This window comes from Drosophila obscura, unplaced genomic scaffold, assembly GCF_018151105.1.
Source record: "Drosophila obscura isolate BZ-5 IFL unplaced genomic scaffold, ASM1815110v1 contig_73, whole genome shotgun sequence".
NCBI classification, from domain to species: Eukaryota; Metazoa; Arthropoda; class Insecta; order Diptera; family Drosophilidae; genus Drosophila; species Drosophila obscura.
Window position 1 is genome coordinate 6234861 of NW_024542865.1, and position 27307 is coordinate 6262167.

Sequence of the window (27307 nt, forward strand, 5' to 3'; positions counted from 1 at the left end):
TTATTATTATTATTTCAATGGAGCTTGGAACAACAAATTTAACATCAATTAAAGGAAATATGGTATACAAAAGTCCATACGCATAGAATAAACTTGGCTGACAAGCAACAATGACGTCACACACTTACGTTTTATGCTTTGGCCGTTTTTTGTTTGAACCTTACTATGTAAACAATGCAATTAAAAAGAATGCTGAAAACTAGCCAACCTTGTAGAAAATTGATGTATCTATCAGATAAAATTACTTGTTTAGGGCTGAGATGGCCAACTAGCTAGTAATATTAAACTGAATATCAAATTTATGCAATACGATTTCAATCACTAAAATAACACGTTAACCCATTGTCGACCAGAGGGGTATTTAATATTTCCACGAAATGTATGTAACCTTGACATATTTTAGGGATTACAGGTGAAAGATGTCGGTGGTCAATTTTGTTTTGTAAGTAAAGAGAAGGATGGAGCTACAAGGAGCCTTTACAAACAGTATAATTTTCCGCGGTTTAACAAAGGGTGCTCAACTTTTTAAGTAGAGGGCTGTTAAGTGGGCTAAGTCCCGTTTGATCCGGCCTGGTGGTATTTTTTATCTACATCGTCACGGTCACACTGCCCAGTAATCATTGCGAAACGTAGCGGGAATTTTAAACAGATAGGCACATCGTCGTGGCCCGAGCGCGTAAAAATTCAACTGTTTTCTTCGATTTTGTTCTACAGATTATAGATTGATTGTGCGTGTGTATTTTTTTTCGGGTGCACTTTGTGTAGAATCGCTGTGCGAGGCGCAGTGCGGGAAGCGTGCATTTAAAATGCTTAAATTGTTGCTAATCGAGCTGTAAACAATAAAAAAGGTAAAATACCTCACAAGAGATGTTCTTTTGCTGCAACAGGAATGTGTCGGATCGAGTGTGTGTGTGTGTGTTTGCTTATACCTGTGTGTGTGTGTGTGTGCGAGCAGAACATGAAAAAAAGAGAAAGATAATGTAGAACGAGTAGTACACCTTAGGCCAGAGCCGTAGTTGAAAAAGTGGAAAAGTGAGAGAGAGGGTGTGCATGTGTGTTACAGTGTGTTTTTTCTCTGTGTGTGTGTGTGTGTGTATGAAATGCCGGCAGAACCGGTTCAGCAAGTGACCAAAGCAAAAACCTCAGCTCTTGGGACCCGCTCCTGCTCCCGCTCCCACTCCTGCCCGGTGGCCTCTCCTCCTTCCACTTCTCCTCCTCCACTCGCCAGTTACTTCGTTTTCACGTCGACCTGTTCATGATCATTGGAATCTGTCACATTCGGCTGGAAATGTACGAGCACTTTCCAATATTTGCAGATCGATCCCCCTTGCCGCTGACTCTCTGACCCTGGCAAAGGTGTATAGATCAATGGGAAAGCTGACAGCCTAGTAGTAATTGTGGTGCTGCTGAGCTGTGCCGTTTTGATATGATTCGAATTTGTCTATTATATTGGGGATCAGCTGGTAAGGACTGTCTGGTATGTTATTCCTGATTTTATATACAAAGTGTTTAGCAGTGTTTCGTTTAGCAAAACGCAACAAATTACATAGTTCGAGCTCCTTCAGATGTACATATGTATGTACGTACATATGTTTGTTTTATGAAAGAATGTTAATTCCATTGAATGTTGTTTAATGTGAATATCAGGGAAGATCAATTGAGATCATAATTCACAGCATTTCTTCTCTCTTTTCTTTTCTCCTCTTCCTTTATGTCTTTCTTGACACTATTTCCTTTGGCTGCTGTGCCTGTGCACAGCCTCTCTTTCTTTCTCTCTCTCTCGTTGTTTTGTTCCCCAAAAATTCCCATGATTAATGCGTAAGAGCGTCGGGCAGCAGCGTCAGCAGCGGCAGCGGCAGCTGCAGCAAAGGGCAGCCACGTTCTAAGTGTTTTTCCAGATGTTCGACTGCACTGAAAAAAGGCATTGACATTGAAATTGTTGAGCAATAACCTTGATACGCGCATACTCGTATTAGGTTAATACATAAATAAATCTTAAGATTGCCGTACTGATTGTAATAATTGAAAACTTATGTTGTTCTATACAACCTTTTCCAACAGCAGCTTCCGCTGCTTCCGTTTCTGCTGTCTCTTGCCCTCTCTCTCTCTTTCTTTCTCTCCTGCATTTTGGCATACCGTTATTCGTGGGCTTGCGCAAGTGGTGGGGCCCGCTGTTATTCATTTTTGTTTTTTGTTGGAAACGCTGCCAGAGGTAAACCCTTTTGCATTTGCGCATTGTAATGCTCACGCACGAGGAAAGAGCCACCCCCGACCACTTTTACCGCCTATCCGCTCGCCCGCATCCCACAGTTGCCTTTTGTTCCGAACTACGCACTTTTGTTACTGCTTTTTGGCATTGTTTCAGAGCAAAGACAACAAAAAAATGCACATAAAATACATGTGCCATAGTCGAGCACTCGACCTGGGAATTCCCATTATGTTCATCGTAGCTGTAACTATAAACCAATGGGAATTACTTTTGTATAGATCGCTAGATAGGGCTTAAATGTCAGTTCATTTATTAGTGCAGTTCATCGCGATACTCTCTCACTTCTACGAGAGTACAGGGTATAAAATAATAAAAACACTCGAAAAGCTAACCTTAACCGCGCCTTTTTCCGTTAAACGTTTTACGGTTTCAACTTTCCGCTCGACTGGCTTTGCATATGAGTGAGAAAACATTGTTGTCTTTTGTCTTTTGTCTCTGTCTGCTTTTGCTGCCTGCCCTGTGGGAGATTTGGAAGAAAAACTCCTCCGCTCATGTTCCCAGCTCAAACATTTACTTTACTCTTTTGGTCTCAGGTTATTGGAGAGAGAAGTGAGTGTTGTGTTTGCTTGCCCGAATTGAGAAGGAATTGCATAAGCAGCTCACACACAAACACACACAGACACTCTCTTTGGATTGCAATTTTGCACTTTGTTAACGTTTAAGTGACTTCTACTAGCGGACAAATTGCTGATAGATTTATTGTTCAACAAACAACCAAAAAGCAACACCAACAACATGTGCTGATTGTGCAATCCACGTTTCTCTCGCGGATGGTGGAATGGAGGGGGGAGGTGGAGGGCCAAGACGAGGTTATCATTGCTGCGCTGCCCAATAGAAACTACAATCTATTCGTTATTAATACCCTGTATGAGTGATGGTGGGTGGAATGGAGTATATGGATTAAATATATGCATGAGGCTGCGAGGTATACCCAGAGGAAGTCTCCCCAGGAAGGTACATTAAAGTGCGTTTGAATTTCTATAAATGATCCCTCCACTGGTGGGCACACCACAGAAAACTTACTATAGGATATAAGTCAGTCGTAATATTTATTGTCGGCTTCCCCTTGCCTTGACTTGCCTTGCCCCGAAATCAACACATCTGATAATACGACTACAGAGGCAGAGGCAGAGGCCCGTGCTGTGTCGGTCCGACAGCTATGTCGTTTGGCGTGCCATTAACTCAAATTAAATGTCAATAGCACCTCCTAACAAGCGACAAGAACAAATGAGAAAAGAGGGGTGGCAAACAAATGAAATTTAAAGCTACAACAAGCTCCCCCCCCCCAGACACAACGGTGGGTGGGGTGGGGGGACAAGCACTAGTTAGCACTACTTAGCCCCCTGTTCATTGACAGGTGCGCGCGCGATTCGGTTGTCAAAATGTGGAAGCCCGTAACACTCAATTACAAACGGAAAGGGGGGGAGGGGCTATCAAATTGATGGCTCTCTAATACGTCTATTTGCTATTTGCTCCCCCCCCCAACCAACCCGAACCCCTAGTACTATTTCGTATAGCTAATAGTGGTTTAATGCCTGTCAAAATATGGTCAACATATTTATTACCACTATTTCTTGGTGCTCTTATCTGTTGAGATTTATATGGCAGTGGATGATGATTTATGCTCGCCGCCGCGGCCTGTTGCTCAAATATGGTAAGTGGCAGCTGAGGAAAGGTGCGGTGCGGTGCTGCGGTGCGGTATCCCAGGGGTCGTCTAAATATGGTCGGTAAAAGAAAGGCCGCTTTGAGAGTGTCTGTGTGTGGGTGGAAAACGTGGCATGCACCACTGCTTCGAATGAATAATGTAAGGGAGATATTCACATATCTGCCTGCCCAATACCCACTCAATGCTCGTCATGCCACAACGAAATGTTTCCAGTAGTTTTTTTCTGTCCGAAAGTGAGTTTAAATTTACTTTAAACTATAAACTGCTGTGCTGTAAATTCTCAAGAGATTCCTTTGCATTGCAACCCGCCCCGTTATTGTAGCCAACTCCGCCCTCGTGGAAAACTTGTGTGAAACTGCGTCTTAGCAGGGAATGGAATGGAAATTGCGCTTCGCACAACCCAGCCACACAATCCACCCCAACTAAATGACGCAGCAGCAGCCGCGTCGCATCTTTTGCAAGTGCCACAGACACATGCCACCACCATATCCCATCCATTCATCCATCCACTCACTGACTCGCGCGTTGAGAGGGAATCATGTCAAATAAGCAGAAATCGAAGAAAACTCTGAAATCAAAGCAATGGAAACTTGATAAGGAAAGCTGAAATGAAGCCCACCCCTTTAGGCCTTTGCCTTTGCCTTTAGTCTTCTTTCTCATTGTGCTGCTGCTGCAAGTGCAGCTTACCCACATTTGGATCGAGTGTCCCCATTTCGGAAAAACTGTCGCCGCGGCATTAATCCACTTTCAACACTTTCAGCAGCTCAAAAATCGACCCATTAAATTGGCCAAAAACAATTGCTGCAAAAAACCATATGACTAACAGTGAAAGGCAAGGAAAAACTGATTTGGTAATGCGGAAATTGACTAAACAGAAATGATGGATGGGGGCTGAATTGTTGAATGAAAAGAAAGGAGTTTGCTAACACCTGAAACCCCAAGTGTTAATTGCATGCCAAGTGTAATGTGAATAATTCTGCAATTGATTCTAACTCGCGCTATATTGCATTTAAATTTGGGTGTCCAACTGACCCATCCGCAGCCCAAATTATGGAAGACTTTAGTATGGACTGTGGGAGAGCCTTGCAGCGGGATTAATCCCACGGGTAGGCTAACCAAAATTACCCCCAAGCAAAGGCATGACAAGATAATATATATTTATTCAATTCTAAATATTTTCACAATGAAATCCCAAAAAATATAGAAATATTTGTGGGTTCAAGTTAAATATATTAATCAGATATATTCACTATAGTAGCAACCAGCACAAAAAATACAAAAATATAAATATATTGGAACTATTTTTAGAGCTCGATCTTAGGGTCATCGCTCCTCGACTCAAATTTTGTTGATTAGGGTAGGAAAAAGAGAAGGAAAAATCACTCTAAAAATCACAATAAATTGTAATGTGATGCTAATGGAATTAAAGTGTCATTTGCAACAAAAAGTTTGGACTAGTTTTTTTGTTTAGAGACAGTTCTATGACAGTTCTATAAGTAGCCTATGTCTACTATAAGGTTTTGTTGGTTGTGTGCGTTGCAGCTGAGTGTGTCATCATCCACCCCATTATCATCCAGTTTATCTTTATGTGAGTCTTTTGATGATCTTATCATTTAATACGGTTCCACTGTAAAGAACACACGCTTTCATCATTACTCAACAATCGTAGATAGTCCCATTCCCATACCCATTCCCATTCCCAGTCCCATTCCCATTCCGCTGGATGTGGGCCAGCCCAGAGATGGCCTTAACCGAAACGCTTGAAATATATCTTGTGGGTATAAAGTTTGTTTCTTAATTAAATCTATAGGCAAAGAACTCTGGCCGAATATTACATAAAATGTGATTTATGCTAACCATGAAATATTGTTCGAAAAACGAAAAGTTATCTCCAAGAGAGGCAGAGAGAGGGAAGGCCTTAGTGGCAATAATCTCAAAGCGATAAGATAAAAAAAAAAAAATAGCAGTTTTCATTGCCTTTAGCATTATTTGTGGTGTGGGTTCTCTGTTGGGTTTAAATCTCCACCCGTACACGCCAGACTGACCAGAACTTATCGCTTGCTAAGGGGGGGGCTCTAAAAAAGATTTGCCATGGCTTGAAAAAATGGTGTGGGAGATTCTTGATTAAAGTGTACAAAATTAGGAAATACCAAAGCGTTGAAGGTGCGCCTGCTTATACATTTAATTATTGATTATGATTCATGTACGCGTAAGCGGGGCGCTCTGATGATGCGCTGCTCAACTGTCGCGTGCATTCCAGTTTTTCTATTGTAATTAACCTGGCCTTCCCGAACCGTTCCGATCCGTTCTGTACTGTACTGTTGTGTTGTGTGCTGGTGCTGTGTGGGTGGCTGCTCTTCTCACAGATTGAATGACAAACATGCTATAAAATTTCACAAACGAAACGAGTGCGAGTGTTGATGTTGAAAGCACAAATAGAAAAAAAAATAGAAAATAAAACTATAACTATTTAAAGCCGAACATAACCACAGACGCAACAAAGACAAGTGACGCCTACTGCCTACTCTCGCTCTGCTCGCTGTTCTGGCTGCCTAGCGAAGCGAAACAGAATAAATCTGTATGCAATATCGCATCTGGAATATCGTATATATTTTATATTTATTTGATTTGAATATCGGAGAACAACGCACACCCTAGCAGGAGGGGCACGGCCCTACTGCTACTGGTACAAATTTCGCTGACACCGAATTCTTCTATAACTTCTCATCATTTTTTTGTATATATTAAAATCTTTAGCCAAATAAAAATACAGATTTAAAGTTTTAATTATCAATTAGCCTGGTTTAATTCGCTGGGACTTTCGGTTGCATTTTTAATTATTGTACTTGCACGGATCCCAATTAAAATTTATGCATGCATCGAGACCGAGTCCAAGTCCAAGTCCAGCTGCAAGACCGGAGGAGCCCCCTGCCTGTGGCAGACAGGCATTCGAAGACAATTTTTCGCAGTGCAAATTGCCGGCAATTGTTGTCAATTTAAAATTGAAAAGAAGTCAAATGTTGGGCAAAAGAATGCATGCAATCCAGCCGCTGATCTTTTCCACATATATATGTAGATATAGTAGCCACACTTATGTGTATATCGTATACACATGCTCTTATGTGTATGCACAGAAAGAATACTCAAGTCATACATATATCAGAGCCATCAAGTGGCGGCTGCTATCTGGCTGTGCGGGGCAATTTTCACTTATCGCTGCTGCTCTACATAACGCAAAAAGGTCTCTCTCTCTCTTTATGGCGGCCATGAGAGGTGTACACCTGACTGTCAGGGCAGGGCGGGCAGGGCAGGGCTGTTGCATCAGTGTATATCATGTCTCAAGGTAATCTTTTTTTGGATTATCAAGTCTGTTGAGACTGATCAAAGGCAATGACAGAGAACTTTTGTGAATAATTTCCTCCATCTACTATTCCCGTATCTATTCCCGCAACAGATCTGAACAAAATGCCTAAATATATGCATTGAGGAAGCGCAGCAGACACCCAGACAGACATACAGACAGACAGAGAAACGATTCACAGCCAGCGTCTTAGAGCCCAGGAGAGAGTGTGCAAATCATTGCGTGTAATGGCCATCAATCAGGGCAAATACAAGCCCACAATCTGTGCCATCGATGAGGTCGATGATCGCAGCTATAAGCTGCACAACAGCCAGGATGAGATACGTGGCAAGAAGCAGCAGCAGCAGCAGCAGCTACAGCAGCAGCAGATCGAGGGCAGCGAAACGGCCCCGCTGACGACAAATCAACAGAAGCTGCATATGGATGAGGCGGGTCTCACGCCCAAGGACTTGGAGGCGGCACGACAAGAGGCACTGAACGAGGTCAGCAGCGGTGGAGTGGCAGGTGGCGGCAGGACACCCACAGCGAATACGCCCAACTCGACGCATCCATCGGCGAATGGACTGAGAGGTGAGTGTTGTGGATTATCTCATTGCTATCATCTTCATATTCATCTCTCATCTCTCCCATCTCGCATCTCCCATCTCTCATCTCTCATCTCTTTCATGTGCTATAAACAAAAAGCCTTGCTGCTTCCAGGACGCCGATCCTTTGATGCATTGATGAGTTTGTCGCGCAAGCGAAGGATTCTGTATGTGAGCACCGCCTGCCTGTGCGCCCTGCTGCTGATCATCATCATCATGCTGCTGGCCTTCTGGCCGGATGTGCCCTTCTATCTGCGTGCACCGCTCTGCCTGGAGCGGGAGTGCGTGGAGAGCAGCCGACAGCTGCTGCTGTGGGCCAACACCTCGAAGAGTCCGTGCCACCAGACGTACGAGTGGGCCTGTGGCAACTTTGCCAGCGATTATGCCGACAACGATTACTTTGTGATCAAGCGTGGCGAATGGAACTACAAGACTTACAATGAGTATCAGGGTGAGGCTCCTACACATTGATTAAATCTCTTTTTGAGTCGACTCTTATCGCATGATTCCCCCCCTTTCACCCTCCCCCCCTGCAGAACTCAATGAACTGAATCGCTTCATTTCGATGCTGCCGAACTCAGCCGAAGGCTCCTACTCCGTGGAGTCCACCATCAGCAGTCTGTACCGCAGTTGCCGCGAGATCGATGCCCTCGACAAGAGCCAATCGGATCTGCTGCTGAAGCGAGCCATCAAGTCCGTGGGTGAGTGAGTCTTCCCTTCCGCCTCCGCTCCCTGGATAGATCATTGGATGATTCCTCGTCTGTGTTTTACATTTATTTTCGAGGGTTACTTGGGAGATATTTATACAACAAAAAAAAAAAGGGGGGTTTATCATGCTATTTGCCATCGATTTGCCATCCTATTTGCCATTGGGCGGCAGATAGGTGGCACTTTGGGCAACCTTGTGGCCGCCAGAGCTGCCACCCGACACAGTGGCGGTGTAGCCCCCGCCTGCACCATTGGCGGAGGTGTAGCCACCAGACGAGCCGCCATTGGAGGCGGTGTAGCCACCAGACGAGCCGCCATTGGCGGAGGTGTAGCCACCAGCAGAGGAAGAGCCGCCGCCAGCAGTGTACTGAGAGCTGCCACCGCTGGCAGAGCCAAGGGAGCCGCCATCGAGGATGCCGACCACAGACTGGGCAGGCGCCACGCCGCCATCGCTATGCTCCGAGGTGCCCTCGATCCTGTCGTATTCAGCTAAGAAGAGAAAATGGGGAGAACAAACATTAAACTGGCGATCCATGGGGGGGAGGGGGAGGATCGAGGGACGACGACGACGTACCCTGAATCTGCTGCTGGGCGTGAGACGCCTCCGCCTCCGTCTTGTATTTGATGAAGAAGACCTCCGGCTTGCTGGGCACTGTGGGTGCGGGTGTGGCAATGTCGTTGACCTCCAGCTGGTTGTCCTTCTTGGACAGCACATAGATGACGGTCTTCTCCTCCTTGGGCGCATACTCGGCCGATAGCTTCACGTTGGCATTGCTCGAGGACGGGGCCTTGATGAACACCACCCGGTAGTTCTTCTGTGGGCGACCGATCACCAGATGCTTGGCCCGTTCCAGATTCTCGTGCTCCTCGGGCGCGGCGACGGTGAAGAACTGCTTGTGGATGATCGGCTCCTGGAAGCCGCGCTGCACCTCCTGCTCCTGCTGCTGCTGGTAGCTGGGCGCCTGGTAGCCCGCGAGGGCGCCAAAGCCGATGTTCGGAGTGGGACCAAAGCCAGTAAAGCTGCCCGTGGAGCCTCCGGAGAAGCCGCCAGCGGAGCCGCCATAGTTGGAGTTGGCGCCACCAAAGTTCGATGAGGAGGAGCCACTGCCGTAGTTGCTGCCGCCGCCGCTGCTGTAGCCGCCGCCGCCGCCGCCACCGCCAAAGTGTCCGCTAGCCTGAGGAGCGGCTGGCACACCGCCAGAGCTGCCGAGAAGAGAGCCAACGCTGGCGCTCTGGAAGGCGCCCAGGGGTCCATAGGAGGCCACAGAGCTCTGCGTGTTGCTGGGCGCACTCAGGAAGCCGCCACCGCCTCCCTGGGTACTCTGGGTGTGGGTTGTCAGAGTGCCGGAGAGTCCGCTGCCATAGTTATAGCCCTGCTGGGGCTGGGGCTTGGCCTGGCTGAGGGCCAGCAGAGTGCAAAGGGTCTGAAAGGGGAATAGATCGATCGATTGGATCCTGTGGATAATCCTTTGTGGGGTAGCGGGTAATCCGTTGCGAGCTCTTACCACAAATAGACGCATCTTGAGTGCTTTTCAGTTGTCGGGTTAATGATGCTGCCCGTCAATGATTTGTGGCCTTTTATACCATGCCGCCCGAGACGTACGAGTAACCGCTTAACCCCTAGCCCTAGCATACGCGTAATATCCATCTATCTATCTATCTCTGTATGTTTTCCTACTCCTCTCTTCCACTGCTTCTATAATTTTTTTTTTGTTTTTGTTTCTTTTTTCTTTTAGTTTTTTTTTTCTCCTCGCTGGCTGTTTAATTAATTGCTCAATTATTTGACTGTGTCTCGAATCGAACCTCTGACATTTGACTTGTTTGTTTGCCTCTCGTTTTCCCCTCGTGCGACCGTCTCTTTCACGCCTCCTTTAATGTGTGACCTGTTCGTCTGTCGATCTTGTCTTGGCGCTGTGCTTTTTCGTGGGTTATTTGCCGTCCATAAATCATATCGCTAGCATCGCTATCCGCTATATCTGATAACCGTCAACCGATCACAGTTTACAGACACACAGACACACAGACAGACAGACACCAAATTCGGCTGCATTTTTGCACATTTTTTGTCGCATTGTGCGCGTCATTTGGCATGCAAATTTTTGCATAGAAATGTCATTCTGATTGATTGATATCCATTGTATAGTTATATTTATATGCACATATGTACAATATATATTTCTACGAGTTTATGCAGCAACTTAATTTGGTCAGCATAGAGGAACAAATCAGCTGGGGGCTGGCTCTGCCAGCACCACTGCAAGGCGAGTTATTTGATTAGACTTAAATCTGAAGGCTTAATTGAAGCATTGCCAATTTCTGGCTATATAGTATCATGTGTTGTTATATCCCACATTAACGCTGATATTACGATTTTGCTTAAAATCTTTTTGCTTGCTTTTGGTGTTAGTTTTTTCTAGATATTCGTATACATTCCATGTATATTTTTTTGACTTAAAACCAAGTGCATATTTTTGTGTCTTTCCGCATCAGTTTGTGAGAACTTTGAACCCGAGGGATAGAAATAATGTGGCGCAGCACTGACTGAAACCATTAATTTGCAGGGAAATCTTTTCCGTATTTTCATCCTATTTAAACAGAACATTCTGAGAGACAACTTTCCCTGCCCATACTTTTTATGCTATAAATTATCCCCCTTAAATGTATAATTTATCACAATTTAAATGCTGCTTTGAATAGTTAAAATTCACTTGGGTTTGAGGCAATTTTCATATGCAGCAGCAAGTCCGCAGAGTTCTTATTTGTTTCACAATCATATGTAGTCATATATACGAGTATTTCTTTATTGTTTATTTTACAACACACATATCTTGATTAATGAACCGCCAATATGTTTGCTGTCTGCTTTGCCCACAAAGGAAACCAGTCAAAAATTTGTTTGAATTCTTTTCGGTGGTAATTTTTTTTTTTCCCAGAACAGAACCTGCTTCCGCCTAGAGGAGACTTTTGGCTGTGACGTACTAAGGCACACCATTGTTAACAGAATCCAACAATTAATGTTTGAAAGGCATTAGGCAGCAGCACTAAGAAAGAGCATTGGTGGCGGTTATTATTTGTGAGCTTGCCGAAGGCGCAGCGATTTATTGGCATTGATTTCGCTTTTATAAATCTCCATGGGTCCATCTCCATCGAATATGATGTGAAAAATGAAGAGTGTATGCTCTATGGCTCATTTTCTATAATTGCAGTTCGCCATTAGATTTTTAATTGGATTAATGTGGTTTTTAATAGCACCAATCTATCGGCTCGCCCTCTGTCTCATAGTCTTCCAATGAACTTGGGCTTTGGTTTCCGCTTTGTGTGTGTGTGTGTGGGTCAGTGTGTGTGTGTGTGGGTCAGTGTGTGTGTGTGTGAAAAATCTCTTGAGGATCCCATAAATTCAGGCATTTCGCTGAAATCTTGATACCCCGCTTCCAAAAGGGTAGCCCAAACAGATGCGTGCCTCATTGATTATCTTGTGTCATGGTCTATTTTTAGTTGGGCGGGCTACAGGCAGAAATTCCAAAAATCAAAAACAGCAACAAAAATGTTTGGAAATAAACCAAAAACGGAATTCCAATCGGCGGTCTGTTGATCGAATGAATTATTTCAATATAATTGCCATAATTTGAATGCGTTTTGGGTTGGGCATGGGCCGCTTTAAGGGCCTTTGTGTGTTGCGCCAAATGGCGATATGATTTATGCACACATTTTGGCCACCTTGAAGGCAGAGTGATAGGTAGATAGGTGTCAGGCAGGTGTGGCAGGCAGGCAGGCAGGCAGGCTGGCGGGCGGTGTGGTTTTAGAACCCGAAAGTAGCTTCATCTGCGACCTTGCGAATGGCTGGCCAAGTGTTTGCATAAAATTTCTTCCGAATTCGCGTGGATTTCCTTTGTTTGGTTGTTTGGCCATCTCCAAAGATTAATTGCTGCCAAATTGTTGCTGCTGCCAATCAGAAAAAGGTCGTCCAGTTGTTGGCCCAAACATGGCCCGGTCTCTGGCATCCGTCTCGGGTCTGACTCTTGGATCTTGGCTCTTGGCTCTGAAAAATCCTATTAATTAAATGCAAATGCAAATAAATTCAAAGTGGAGATAAACTGGCTTTGCAAAAAAAATCAGACAAATCGTAAAAAAAATGCATTGCCGTTTCTGTTTCGGTTGCGACTTGCAAAATTTATGCAAATTTCAAAGATTTGCGCTCAAATCAAATTTGGACGATACTTGGAAGCCCCTGCAAAATACAAATACGAAAAAAAAATCATCCAAAGTTTTACAATAATTGCAGCAGTATTTCATAAACGCTAAAAAAAAAAAAGGGTAAATCATTAAAAATGATCCCAGTGAAAATATATGAAAATTTTGTAAAATAATCAATTTATTTTTGCGTATTTTTCCCAATAATAAGATACCAGTATTATAAATTTTTTGCTCTCTTGAAAATGTCAATTGGGCATTTCCTAAATAGATTCTTTGAAATTGTTAAACTATTTCTTAAGAAATTTCAAAGTCTAAAAGTGTTTTAAAATATTATAGAAATTTATTTAAAGTATTAATAGTTCATTATTAAAAGTGGCCTAAATTTGTGAAACTTTTTTTGTTGTTGTTGCAGTTTTTTTTCAGTCATATACCTCAGAATTTTTGCTTTTCCCCCCTTACTTGGTGTTCGCTTTATTTGGGAAATATTTTGAAACTTGAAACGAATAATACTTTGATCTTTCATTGGAGCTTTTTATTCATGTTTATTCGAGGCGGATTCTTTTCACTTTCAATCAGATTTTTGCACTTTGCTAATTTGTAACCAAAGACCTCTATTGCTAAATCGCAGCACAGGGTCAAAGCACTTTTTCACATACATATGTACATACACACACACGTATTCGTAAAAAAAAAGAATTCGCAAATCAGATGTCACGAGCAAAACAAAAACAAAAAAAACAGCCAAAAAAATAACCACAAACTGTGCAAAAATTATACAAGAAAAATATAATTAAGAGACCTTTTTTTTTATTTACGCGTTCGCCAAGAGTTTTATGATAAATTTGTGTGTGTTGTTGTTGTGGATTTGTGGAAATGGCTTATCGACTATATGCAAATTGCGCGGAATATTCAATGATTTGGATTCAGTGGAGACGATTCACTGGCGCCACGAGCATTGCCAGGTGCGGGGGCCTCTGATAGTGATAGCCCCCGCCGCTATCAGTGCCCGCTGTAGTCGATTGCCGGGCGCTAAGGGCTTCGATCACGGACTGTACGGGTGCCACATAGGGAGCCGCTATCTCGGTGTTTCCGCCCAGCTGGTCGTACTGCAGCTGAATCTCCTGCTGGGCGGCAGCAGCCTCCTCGTTCGTCTTGTACTTGATGAAGAAGATGTCGGGCTTCTGCTCCCCTGCCTGCTGCTGCTGTTGCTGGGGCGCCACAATGTCCTCGGCCTGCAGCTCCGGCTGCTTCCTGGTGAGCACATAGATCACAGTGCGTTCCTCCTGGGGCGCCAGCTCAGCCGTGTATTTCAGCTGGTCGCTGCTGGTGCTGGGGGCGCGTATGAAGATGACGCGGTAGTTGCGCCTTGGCTGTCCTATCACCAGGTGTCTGGTTCGTGGCTGCAGCTCCTCATCGGGCTCCTCGGCCGGGGATATGCTGTAGAACTGTTTGGTTATGATGGGCTCCATGGCAGTGGCAGCGGCAGTGGCTGGTGGTGGCAGATAGGTGCGCGAGCCCTGGCCCTCGATCAGACCAAGGCACGAGAGTAAAAGTAGACACCACCACAGCTTGAGCATGTCGCGGCAACGAAAGTGAAACTGTTCCACCCACTGTCGATGTGTTTCACTTTTAAAAGAAATTTTCCAAGATTTGACAGCGAGATTCGCCAAAAAAAAAAAAGAAGATAGATGTAAAATCTGTGAAAATCTCAGACCAATTAGGAGATGCGCAAAAACAAAAGACTTGGGCAACGAACTCGGGTCTGAAGTCAAAATTAATTGTGCGTGAAAATGCGTGTAGTATGCATTTAATTTGTATATGTTAGATGGGAGTCAGATCTGATCTAGGGGCATTATGTGTCGAAATTTCTAGCGTCAACATTTTTGCCACTAATTTATTATTTGTATTTATTATTTGCAGTGCATAAATTAACTACAAATTCTTATATTTCGTGCTCTTAAAACTTCGCCAAATTCAGCTGATATTCCACTTAGTTTGATTGAATTAATTGAATTATATACCCGCCACAGTGACCTTGAATAAGCATTGGGAAAAATTTGTTAAATATTAAATCTAGGGGTGCAAATAATTAATTATAATTTAATCTATTATCTAGCGGGTCGTAGGTAATTTTGCTATATAGCATTTCGTTATGCTCTGCACACTGTTCTGCTGTTAATTTGCAGATCATTTATGAACTGATCAGGTGGAGGGGGGGATGCATACGCATATAGCGTTGCCTACCCGCAGGGGCAGGCAGGCAGGCAGGCAGACAGGCACTCAACGCCCGCGCTTTTGACTAATGATCGAATGATCTCTTGGCCACGTCTGTCTCTGCATTTTGGCTATATATTTGGCTCGCTCGATGTCTGGCAGCCTCGATGCTGATTAGTAGATTAATGGCAGCATTTCTTGGGTTTCTTTTTGGCTCGATGTTGTCAACAGATCGAGACAATTAAAATATCAACAATGGATCGAAAGAGTGGCAGGGTAGGCCATGCCTTCCACTGACTCGGACTCGGACACGGACTCCGATCTGTGCTCTCTGTGTTTGGAACTGGTTCGATTTGGTTCGCTTGTGTGTGCATTCGATTTGCATAAATTGACGCGTAATTCCCACACTTTCATGTCGCATTTAAGCAAAATGGTACAGCTAATTTGATTTATGCCCCGTTTTATTAAGAAAAATTGTGGCCATACCGAGAGATATGCCCATGCACGAGCAAAGAGTGGCAGAGTGGCAGAACGGCAGAGTGGCTCGGCTCCTCTGCAATATGAAGATGTTGCCAACAGCCACTCAACTTCATCTGCTTGTGTGTGTGTGTGTGAAGGTTGTCTTGCAAAGAAAATAAAGCGCATGACAACAAAACTTTATCTTGATTATCAGTTACATTTTCCAATCTCACAACATTTTGAAAGAATATCAAGTGTATTGATTGGAAATTAAATTGAATCAAATTTTAAGTTTTCATCATATTTTACATGGTTTAAATTTTTTTTTTCTTCATGGTAAGGCATTTTTTAATATTGTATTTAGTTACTTATTAAATTAAGTTACCTATCATTCGCATTTTCAATGCAAAGTATTGATGAAAAAATAACACTGATAGGTACATTATTACAGTAATAAATACAGGCGAATTTCGTGATAATTCTTTGGTTAATTAAATGTTAAAACTACAAATAAATAAATTGAAACGTATACAAAGAATTTAATAATTAATTTAATTGCGATGTTCCCTGATATTTATTCGAGGAATATTTTCATTATTTATTCGCTGCACTTAACTCACCATTCCGCATTAATTTGCCCCTGATCCGATCAGATCTCATGTGAATGGGAGTTGCTCGCTGCTGCTCCGGAGTCTCTCCCCTGCCCGCCCCGCCTCTTATCCGCGCATTGTGTTTATTCAGCGTCAGTTTAATGGCCCAATCAAACCAACTGAAAAAATGGGGCAGAAAAAAGCCCAGGCCAAATAGGAAACATACATAAAATTTTACTATTTAATTAAATTTGATGAGCTTATTTTGATTTCTCACTTCATTTAAGCTAATTTCTGTTGGACATTTTGACAGGCAGCTCTTGTCTGGTCTGGTCTGGCATGGTCCGTTCGGTCATTGTCATTGTGGTCGTTGGTTTCTGTTCGATTTTGATTCCGATTTGGTTACGAGTATCTATGCTTAAGGTTTTTGGCCTCTCTGATTTGAATATCGAGAGTAACAAAAACAAAGCTGAAATGTTACTGTTTCTGTTTCTGTTTTTGTACTTTGGCTTTGACTTTGAGATGGATTTCATTTCATGTTCGGGTAGGGAGGCGCCAATGTCTCTGGAGCTGGCCCTGGCGCTTGACCAATTTATTTATGGGGAATTTTGTAATGCCCCTGGCCCTTGGACAACCGTAAGATTTTTCTAGACTTTTTTTTTCTTCTTCTTTAAATATAAACTTTATTGGCAACAAAAACAAAAAAATACAAAAAAAAAAATATAGTTGGCTTGTCTCTTAAAATTATGCAACACTGAATAAATGGGTGTGGGTGTGGGTGTGGTAGTGGGGGCGGGGAAATTTTTAGGATGCGTGTGCGGGTGGCGATCTTAATGCTTGAGCAGACTGGGCAGATACTGGGCACTGGGCGAGCCAGGCGACAGGCTGCTGTTGGGTCCGCTCGATGGCCGATTGCCGATCTGTCGGTAGTTGTAGCTGCCATCGGGATTGAGGCCATCCAGGCTGCCAATCACCGAGGTAATGGGCGCATTATTATCCTCCTGGTACTCGTTGGTGCCGCCCAGCTTGTCGTACTGTCCCTGGATCTCGTGCTGTGCCTGCTTCGCCTCATCGTCGGTCTTGTACTTGATGAAGAACACCTCCGGCTTGCTGGGCTGTGTGGGTGCGGGTGTCGCAATGTCGGTGGCATCCAGATCATTGTCCTTCTTGGACAGCACATAGATGACGGTCTTCTCCTCCTGTGGGGCAAACTCGGCCGAATACTTCACATTGGCATTGTCGCCCGCCGGCGCCTTGATGAACACCACCCGGTAGTTCTTCTGTGGCCGTCCCAGCACCAGATGCTTCACCTTGCCATCGTTGCTGTGATCCTCGGGCGCCGACACCAGATAGAACTTCTTGTTGATGATGGGCGCCAGTGTGGTGCTGGCCGGTGGCAGGTACTTGTCGCCACCGCGATGCGGCTGAATGGCCACGAGGCCACCGCCAATGCTGCCGCCGCCGATGCCACCGCCGCCGCCGTTGCCTCCAATGAAGATGTCCGAGGGCCCAGAGCCGGGCTGCTCATAGCCGTACTGGGGACGTGCCTGGGCCACAGCCAGGAGGGCCAGGCAACCGATGAATAGTGGACGAACGAACATGACTGTTTCTGCTGCTGCTGGTAATTGGTAATCCTTAGTGATCCTGGGGACGGAACGGGACTGACAAGTGATCGTTTGCTTGCTGGTTGCTTCGTTGACGAATTGCTTCGAGGCAATGGTTGCATTTGAGGCCGCTCCACTTGGGTTATATATGCTCCGACTGCCCTACGTCGGGGCACAGTCTCTTGTGCTTTGTGCTTGGGCTGGGGCTGGGGCTGGTGCTCTGCCAGCGTCAACGTCAGTTTATGCAAATTTGATGGCATCTCTCAATGCTCCAATGCCCGAGCCTATGCTCTCAGCTTTAGTTTTAGTTTCAGTTTCAGCTTCGGATCGGATTGGTCTTCCACAGCATTCAGTGGTTCAGTGGCTCGGTGATTCAGTCTTTAGAGTGACCTAAAATTTATTCAAATTAGAACGATCGCTTGGGTCTGGGTCAGTCTTGGTCTTGTGTCTCACATCTCACAGATGCGCTTTATTCGGGCTCTGAGTCTAAGTTTAGCCATGGTTTACATTCGCTGGATGCCACTCAAACAAAAGTCTTCTTTTGGTCTGTTTTTTTTTTTTTTTTTTTTTTTTTGTTTTTTTTTTTTTTTTTGCTTTTTGCCATCGCACTGGCATTGAACTTGACTGCGTTCGCCTTGGGAAACACTCACAATGGATTAGCAAATATCTAAATATATATCTTCATATTCGCCAAGTTAGTTGTGTATGGAAAAAAGTATTGGTGTCCGTTTGTAGGCCCGTTTGGACGGGAATGAATCTCATTAAACGGCACCTCAAGCGCTGACGATGACGCTGATCATCTTCATATTATCTTCACAGGCGGCATCAATCTTTAGGCGCCCAAACAAGTTTACTGGGTTTTTTTTTGTTTGTATATTTAAATTTTTTTGCTGGCCTATTCGCTCATCAATTAGTTTGCAAATATCTATAACAGTTGGGGAACATCAATGAATATTTATTTCCAGAAAATGTATGAATGTTTGGACATTAATAGCAATGATTTTGCTGGCCAATTTGTGGTGGATTTTCTCGTGTAGAATATCTAGTATTATTACACTTAAAGGATAGCAAAGGACCTCCGAAATATTTATTATTTGCATTGTCTAATTTTACACATAATTCACATACATATACATATGTATTTAAAATGATAATAATTATAATGATAATAATTATAATAATAATAATGCAGTGGTATTAATTGAAAACATTTTGAAAGTTTTACATATTTTATTTAAATACAGTACATATTTATTTCTTTAGCGGTATAGAGCTATCTCTACCTCTACAATTCTTTGCATCAGACTTTCTTATGGACATGAATAATAAAATATTTCTTCCAGATCCGGGGGAAGCATGAAGAATTAATGGATAGGGTGAAAAATCGTTTGTCAGGTTTTCATTAAACTTTTCTATATACATTTCTATGGGCATAAAATATATGTATATGCATTCCGCTTTGCTTTTCCAACTTTAATCGCATTTACACGTCACTTCTGTCAACTTATATTTAATTTTAAATAATTATTATTAATTCTTTTTCAAAAAATTCTTTCAATCGGTTAAAATATACATTCAATGAGTCTGTAAATTAAATTTTTGTTGGCTCTAAACTAAATCAAAGTACCTTGATTTGCTTTAAATTCAAGCACAACGCTTTATGTTTTATCTGGCCCAGTTTTGGTTTCCTTCCTGTTCGCTTAGTGGAATTTCCCAGCAAAATTGGTCAGCCTGACACGATCGTCAGCCATAAATGGTGACCCCAAGCGAGCCAATCGATGACTCAGAGTGCCCCCCAGGTACAGTGCCATAGAGCCATAGAGCCATAGAGAGACAGACATTCACCGGCGACCGCCTTGGAGGTCGGGTCGGGCCTTGGAGTGTTGGATGGGCGGACGGCATATGTATACATATATAGAATACGAATCGTAAACTCATAAAACATAATTCCGACTGAACTGGACTGGACTGAACTCGACTGGCAAATGTAGAAGCAAGAGATCAAGATTTTGAATTTGAATAATGCCTTTGAATGGATTTATGGGCTGGATGGAGATTGATGACAGAACATAAACGAATAAAACTGATTGACAATTTCGGCAACAATGGGGATCATCAATGATGAATGTTGAATGCCCCCCCCCCCAACGAGAGGAAAGAGAGAGAGGTAGGGAGGGAGAATGGATGGTCGGATGGTAATGCATTTTGTGCGATTTGGAGCTTCACTAATTTAGCTATTAGCAGATCGTATATCGCGTATGGATTATGGAAAGCTGAACAAAATGATAATTATCAATTAGGCATTCCATATTCATAACTTGGCACAGCAGCTCCCCACCATTGTCTCTCCCTCTCTCTCTCTCTCTCGCTCTGCGTTCCGTTGCGATCGCTTGCTGTGCTGCAAAATTTATGTAACTTTTTATTGATGATGACAGTAATAGAAATCGAATCGAGGGACAAATCGGTTCGCTTGAATCAGAAGATCTACCACCACGAATCACCATCCAGTATCTCGTATCTCGTATCTTGTATCTCGCATCTCGCATCTCGTTTCTATTTCAGTTTTTGTATTGAAAAGTTGAGTTCATTCGGCTACCGTCCGTCGCAGCGTTTTATTTAGTAGGTGTGATTATCTTTATGCTAAAGAAGAGCCGCCGCCGCCGCCGCCGCCGCCGCCCCATTGATATGCAGATCTGGAGATGGCCAGCCAGATACGAGATGCGAGATACGAGATGCCACCAACAGATACGAGCACATTCATCGATGGGCGTTGTAATTGATAATAAATTTGCTGGCGCCGGGCACTCTGTCTCCCCACCGGGGCGTGGCCCACATTCAGCGGCAGCCAAAGGCCCCAAATATCCATTAATATATAGATAACATATTTTTGTATTTAATACTCTAAGGTATTTTAATGCGCGCACAACTTGCATTGGCATTGGCCGACCTTGGCGGGCTTGCATATCAATTCCGAGCTTGAGTTTCTTCAGGTCTAAGTCGCTAATTTATTTACCTGCGCTCTGTGTGCTCTGTGCCTGTCGGTGCCTGCCCAACCAACGCGTGGTTTCGAGTGATATCGCGTCGAGTCGAGTCGAGTTGGCCGGCTGCGGTTGGCCAGTTGCTGGTGGATCGGGCTTGAACAATTATGAGCGGCTTGCCAAATAGTCAGTCAGTTGAATCGGGTTCGACTGGGCAGGAGGGGGGGAGGCCACTCTCTTTTTTGGGCTTTCCGATTATGCAAGTTGCACGGGCGGGGCGGCTGGGATTTTAGCTAGATTTGTAGCTGGATGTTAAGGCCACCCAAACGCCCTGCTAGTTCTGCTTTAAAATCTGCCCTAACTTTGATTAATCCTTGCATTGCATAACCATTTTGTTTACATTTTTTGAATGCCTATAAGAATGCTTAAGTTTTATTAAAAAAAAAAAAAAATTATACAGAATTAATGCCGAAAGGAGAATCTAAATCGAAAATCGAAAATCGCAAAAGTTAGCTCAACGGAAGTCTAGACAGTTTTGGAACTGTCTGCCTAGAATCCTGAGCAGTATTGTGTGTGGGGTGTCCATTTGGGTGCTGGGTGCTGGGTCCTGGCAGTGTGTGTACGTGTGTGTGTTTGTGTATATTTGTGTGGATGGATATGGATTGGTATTGGGATTTATCTACTTGCGGACTGGCCTAGCGGGCAGATAGGTGGCCTGAGCATTGGAGCCACTGAAGGTGCTGATCACCTGACGCTGGCTGCCCTCGGCATCGAATCCCACATTATTGTTGTTGTTGTTGTAGCTGGCATCCACGGTGGGCACACCGCCAGTGCCGACAATGTTGAGGCTGCCACTGGCATCGGTGACCACGCCAGAGGCGCCATTGTCGCCCAGGCTGCCAATCACCGATGACACGGGAATGATGCCCTCATTGCTGGTCTCAGAAGCCCCGCCCAAAGCATCATAGTTGGCTATAGACAAAGAGGGAGGGAGAAAGAGAGAAAGAGTTGGGGTATATGATCCGCTTTGGAGGCAGTTGGCAACACTCACCCTGAATGGTCTGCTGGGCATGAGCCGCCTCCTGGGGCGTCTTGTACTTGACAAAGAAGACCTCGGGCTTGTTGGCCACCGGCCGCTGTGTGACCACCTCGGCGCTGACATCCAGAGCGTTCGATTTCTTGGACAGCACATAGATGGCGGTCTTCTCCTCGACGGGCGCCACATTGGCAATGATCTTGGCCTTGCTGGTGGTCGATGTGGGCGCGTTGATGAACACCACACGGTAGTTCTTCTGGGGCCTGCCCACATTCACGTAGCGGACGATCTGCTGCTCGTCGTGATCCTCGGGGGCGGTGTGGATGTAGTAGTGCTTGCTGACCTGCGCGGGCTGGAAGTTCGCCAGGTGGCTGATGTACGACTCCTGCTCGTTGTAGTTGATGGCGGGTCCGGGCTGCAGGCCCTGCAGTCCGATGCTGTCACTGCTGGAGGAGGATCCGATACCGCCACCGATACCACCACCGATGCCGATACCACTGCCGATACCACCACCAACGCCGACGCCGACGCCGCCACCGCCAGACTGAGTCCAGCTCAACGAGGAGGAGGGAGCAAAGCCATTCAGCTGTCCGATGGAGGGCGCCGAACTGAAGTAGTTGGTGCCGGCGGCCGTGGGCTGGTAGGAGGTGCTAACGGTGCCAACGGTGCCAACGGTGCCAACCAGCGGGGTGCTCACCACAGCGCTGGGCAGATTGCCGTTGTAGCCACCGGCCTGGTAGCGATAGCCCAGATGGGACACATCCGGACGGGGAGCGGCCAGCGAACCGCCGATAACCGCCAGGCAGGCCAAGACCTGCAAATGGCCCGTGTGAGTGGATGAATTGTCCCCCAGTTCCTCTTTGCGGGCTGCAGCGTACTCACCACAAACTGATTCATGCTTTCGACTGGATGTGGATGGGTGAGTGGTGTGTGAGTGAGGGGGTTCTGGACAACTGTTGCTCTGGAGCTGTTGCACTGGATTGATGCGTTGTCCGGATCAAACTGTCACCTTTTATACCAACGGGGGGTGCCCGAACGGTTGCCTTTAATTGAAGTTAATTAAAGTGGTTTGCAATAAATCGTTAAAAAACTATAACACCCAGCGAACCACACAGCCAGCAGCAGCAGCAGCAGCCCAAAAGATGTCCAAATCCAAGCACCAATAACCAATAACTTCAAATCCGGCTAGCTCTCCTCCAGTTTTCTTGTTTTTTTTTTTTGGGTTTTTTTTGTTGTTGTTTTTTTTGGTTTTGATCCACCAGCGATCCAGTGATCCATCGATCCAGCGATCCATCGATCGTCCCGAAGTGCTAATTGCTGATGTAAACAGACGGCAGGCCCAAGACACAATCAATTTCTATGTCTTTGACGGGGTCTGCCAGTGGTCTGCGATGTCATCAGCTGGATGATGAAACTTGCGTGCAATCGGGGAGCCAAAATTATATTGATTAGGGGGTACTCAGGGTTCTTGATCGAGTGTCAAAAATAAGTGAAATATTGTACACCATTCAGGCTGTCTGATAATTTAGAATTGAATAGCATAAAGCTGGGATAATGGTGCCTATATTGTCACTTAAAACTGCTGATAAATCTTGCATTTCGGCCTGTTTATATTTTTTATAATTATTAAAATTAACATTAATACAGCTAGAAATAATATTGCAATTAATTAAGAGGAGCGCCTGCACCGAGGCCTTCGGCTCTCCATTTTTATAATTTTCTTCCAATGATAGTTAGCCCAAGAGCAAGTGGTTCTTGTGACACAGTTGGAACTCTAGGTTTCAGTGTCGTTCAGATCCAGCTAAGAAAAACACACAGCAGATGAGGGGATCAATGGGTCGGCATGAGGAATGTTTTTAGAAATTTATGAATATCTGTAAGAAAACTTATTCTGATGGCTAAAACGAGAGCAAATTCCATAAAATTTGAATGCTGTCAAAGTTCCAGGTGGAACTTATGAAACCACTTGTAAATTCGGACAATACAAAAATCTACAATATTTATATAGATATATTTTATGAAAATTATATTCAATTGAAAGTGCATCTTTAAATCCTTCTGAATACCCATATACATATGTATGTATGTATGCATTTCTATAGCCAAATAGTCGTCTACAGAGTATTCACCGAGCTAGCAAATTTCTCTGGAAAATTTGTACCATTTGTTTTTTGTTATATTATTTATTTTTTAATAATTTTTATGATTGCAAGAGTAGACGGACGGGACTGAGCGCCCTGAAATTTTCAAGCAGCCAAACATTTTAGCGCTTTTAATTGCCATAAACCGATACCGATACAGATATCGATTCACACATATCCCATCTATATAAACGATGCATGTACATGTGTATGTGTATGCGGATCTATGCTATAAAATATAGTATATACACCTATACATATATATATATGTATATTAATATGCAACTAACTCTTTGTTTTCTTTGTTGTATTGGCGAATTTCATGTGTGTTTGGCTTTGGGGAATTTTCGATTAGCGTCGAGCCATCCGTCCCGGGGGGTTTCCATCCATCCATACAAACACGTATAATAGTAGCAGCACCGCCACTAACTAATTGACCCGACTAACCCGAACTGGGCGCATGATACTAATTGTTACTCTTCCCCTCTCTACCCTCTCTATCCTGCCTCCCCTTAGATGGCTGGCAGCTGTTTCGGGACGCTAATCGCTTGCAGTACTGGGAGCACAAGCGGGCCCTGGTGCATCTGCAGGCCAAGTACGGCATCTTTCCCTACTACCGCATCAGTGTGGACAATGGCTACAGCAATCCCCATGACTATGTGATCACCATCGATGAGGGTCAGATTGGATTGCCGGACAAGTATTTCTACGGCCCCGATGCCGACGAGGAAGTGGTCAAAGGCTACAAGCTGCTGCTCAGGGACTTTGCCATCAATATGGGTGAGATTTAATTTAAATTCGTAATCCTGAAGCTTCCACTTCAATTTAAATATTCAATAGGCATTGTCTCGCGCGAGGCGGATCTGTTCGCCGACGATATCTTCCACTACGAGCGACGCATTGTCAATCACATTGAGGACGCCAAGGCTGGCGGAGAGCGCCAGCTGAACAGGCTGATGCGTCTGGCTGACCTGAAGACCAAAGCTCCATCTGTAGGTTCAAACTTTCGATCGATTAAATCCCTCTCCGGCTAATCTCAAGTTATGCCTTTTAGCTGCCAATTTATGAGTCACTTCAGGCCATATTTCCCAATACCAAAATCACCGAGGACACTGAGGTCTTGGTGCGTGATGTGGAGGTCTTGCATTCGCTCTCCGAGCTGCTCTCCACATCGGATAAAAAGTGAGTATTTGGTGGAGGGGGGGTGGGGAGAGCGTTGCCCTTTGATCTAACCGTTTTTTGTTTGGTTGACAGACCCATCAACAATTTTATCATTTGGTCGCTGGCCCGACAAATGCTGCCACATCTGTCCAAGGAATATCGCACGCTGGCGGAGCACTTCGATCACGCCATCTACGGGCGCACGGCCAGCTATCCGCGCTGGCTCATCTGCAGCCGGGTGGTGCGCGACTGGCTGCCCTTTGCCGTGGAGGCGCTGCAGCAGCAGCCGCCACAGCAGCAGTTCGAAAGACAGCCGGCCGTGGCATCCGACTCCACAGCCGCCTCAAGTCCACTGAACAAGACGCACGCCAATGAGGAGTATCTGCGCCTGATGTTCTACAGTCTGCGCAATCAGCTGCAGGCGTCGCTGGAGCAGGCCAGCTGGCTGGAGAGCGCCGCCAGGCAGTTCCTCAGGAACAAGCTGGACGAGATGCGACTGCAGTTCGGCATACCCGGCGAGGTGCTGGAGCAGCCCAACTACCTGCGGGACTACTACAACGATCTGATGCTGAACAATCTGTACTTTGTGGAGCATCTGGAGTCCATCTGGACGTTCCGTCGCACGCGGCTCGAGAAGAAATTGAAGCCGCTCGGCATGCTGGATGTGTATGTGTTGCGTATGCGGAGCAGGCGACTTTCTAACTTTCTAACACTTTCTCTGGGATCTCTCTCGCTCCCCCACTCTCCTCTCCGTGCACAGCATTGTTTCCGAGATGTACACAAGGGACCATCCGCAGGCCATTGCCTATTCGAACAAGTTGAATATGCTGCTGGTGTCGAGGGTTCTGATCAGCTCCAGCTACTACGACTATCGCTATCCAGTGTAAGTGCCAGTCTCCCATCTCCATCTCCATCTCATTCTCATTCTCTTTATCTGTCTCTGTCTTTTTGCTGCAGCTCTGTGAATTTTGCCCGCATTGGGACGGACATTTTGGAGGCTTTGATTGAGAACTTCTCCACATTCCTGCTGCAGTTCAACGCCCAGAGCTCGGACCTGAGCGACGCTGTGCCCGAGATCCAGTACGCCCAGCCGGATGTGAATTGTTTGGCCGCCGGACAGCCGCCCCGCCTCACCCATGAGCTCAATGAGCTGTCCAGCACGGCGCTCAAGAGCTTCCATGTGACGCTGAGTGCGGCCCGAACGGCGGCCCGGGCACTGAGCAGCTTTGTGACGGCCATCGATGCGGGCAGCGCCATCCAGGGCTCGGGCATCGATCAGGTGAACACCTACAAGGCCCTGGGTCTGACGCGACGCCTGCGAGTGCCCGGCCTGCGTTCGTTCAACGAGAACGAGCTCTTCACCCTGGCCTACATGCAGCAGCACTGCAGCACAACAATAGCCGACAAGGACTATGCCAGGATCAAGCCGCATGTGGAAAGCCAGCTGGCCGAAAGATATTTGTATGCCAATCAGCTCTCTCTCTCTCTCTCTCTCTCCTCTCTTTGCGTTCTCTTTTCACTGATTCACTGACTGCTTTGTGTTGCAGATTCAATGCCACCTGGCAGCACATACAGTTCCTGCCACGATCCACCAATTGCGCCGTGTCCGAGCCAAGCTGCTCAAATCTGCTCTGAAATCCATTCGATCATCCCCAGGCACAACCCAGCGACTGTGGATGATTTTTTTTGTACAATTCCTTAGCTCCAACAACAACAACAACAACCTACATATTTATTGTACTTTTTTTTTACTCCCACACATTGCCAGAGACACACACACACACACACACAGAGAAATAATCGCCTTAGATCTAGCGTAGAGTGTAAGCTAATTAGTTTTAGTTTAAACTACGAAGGATTAGACTTAACAATGACTAGCCACTGTTGACATCACCTGCCCCGCCCCTCCTACATTCAAGATTCAACATTCACCCACCCACTTGGCCCCCCCCCCCCGTACTCACGTTAAGAGTAATTTGAATTAAGTACGAACCAGCATAATTCCATAATTTAGTCTAGGGCGTAAACTAAACATAGTTAGTTGCTAAGCGCTGCTAAGTTGCATGCCACATACCACATACCACATACCACCCCTGTATAGATTGATGAATTTGAATTTAATTTGATACGAGAACAATTAAAGCGTGGAATGACTTTTCAACCAACTTTAAACGAAAGAATTTAGAGACTTGATAAGCAAACTACTACTACTACTACTACTACCACATGTAAAATATGTCTTATGTGTGGTAACTACAGCCCAACATCAATGGGCAAGAGCTGGTCTGGGAAAAAACCCTGGCATGATGCCACCCTTTGTGATAGACTTGGGGTATCCACAA

The 27307-nt window shown here is 45.1% G+C and overlaps 5 protein-coding genes across 6 annotated transcripts; 1 reads left to right on the forward strand and 4 right to left on the reverse strand.

The window, feature by feature from the left end:
- The first annotated feature begins 620 nt into the window (after window positions 1–620).
- LOC111067101 (protein gone early) lies at window positions 621–26683 on the forward strand. Of its 2 annotated transcripts, none has more exons than XM_022356139.2 (11): window positions 621–848; window positions 7390–7866; window positions 7981–8331; window positions 8417–8581; window positions 24321–24584; window positions 24645–24796; window positions 24859–24986; window positions 25059–25631; window positions 25726–25848; window positions 25923–26426; window positions 26513–26683. In XM_022356139.2, exons 2-11 carry the CDS (start codon window positions 7524–7526, stop codon window positions 26598–26600), a joined length of 2691 nt encoding a protein of 896 aa, XP_022211831.2. In that variant the 5' UTR covers window positions 621–848; window positions 7390–7523; the 3' UTR covers window positions 26601–26683. The 2 variants fall into 2 exon arrangements, with proteins under 2 accessions (XP_022211831.2, XP_022211833.2); XM_022356141.2 differs by having other exon boundaries at window positions 7996–8331.
- Window positions 8653–10198, reverse strand: LOC111067103 (loricrin). The gene is made up of 3 exons (XM_022356144.2): window positions 10094–10198; window positions 9163–10012; window positions 8653–9077 (listed from the first exon to the last, which is right to left on the reverse strand). The coding sequence occupies exons 1-3, from the start codon at window positions 10106–10108 to the stop codon at window positions 8740–8742; spliced, it is 1203 nt and encodes a 400-aa protein (XP_022211836.2). The 5' UTR covers window positions 10109–10198; the 3' UTR covers window positions 8653–8739.
- LOC111067106 lies at window positions 13706–14359 on the reverse strand. The gene has a single exon (XM_022356147.2). It carries the CDS (start codon window positions 14357–14359, stop codon window positions 13706–13708), a length of 654 nt encoding a protein of 217 aa, XP_022211839.2.
- On the reverse strand, window positions 16855–17778 carry LOC111067105. Its single transcript, XM_022356146.2, has one exon. It carries the CDS (start codon window positions 17644–17646, stop codon window positions 16876–16878), a length of 771 nt encoding a protein of 256 aa, XP_022211838.1. The 5' UTR covers window positions 17647–17778; the 3' UTR covers window positions 16855–16875.
- On the reverse strand, window positions 21015–22588 carry LOC111067104. Its single transcript, XM_022356145.2, has 3 exons — window positions 22546–22588; window positions 21679–22477; window positions 21015–21599 (listed from the first exon to the last, which is right to left on the reverse strand). Exons 1-3 carry the CDS (start codon window positions 22558–22560, stop codon window positions 21307–21309), a joined length of 1107 nt encoding a protein of 368 aa, XP_022211837.2. The 5' UTR covers window positions 22561–22588; the 3' UTR covers window positions 21015–21306.
- Window positions 26684–27307: the final 624 nt, after the last annotated feature.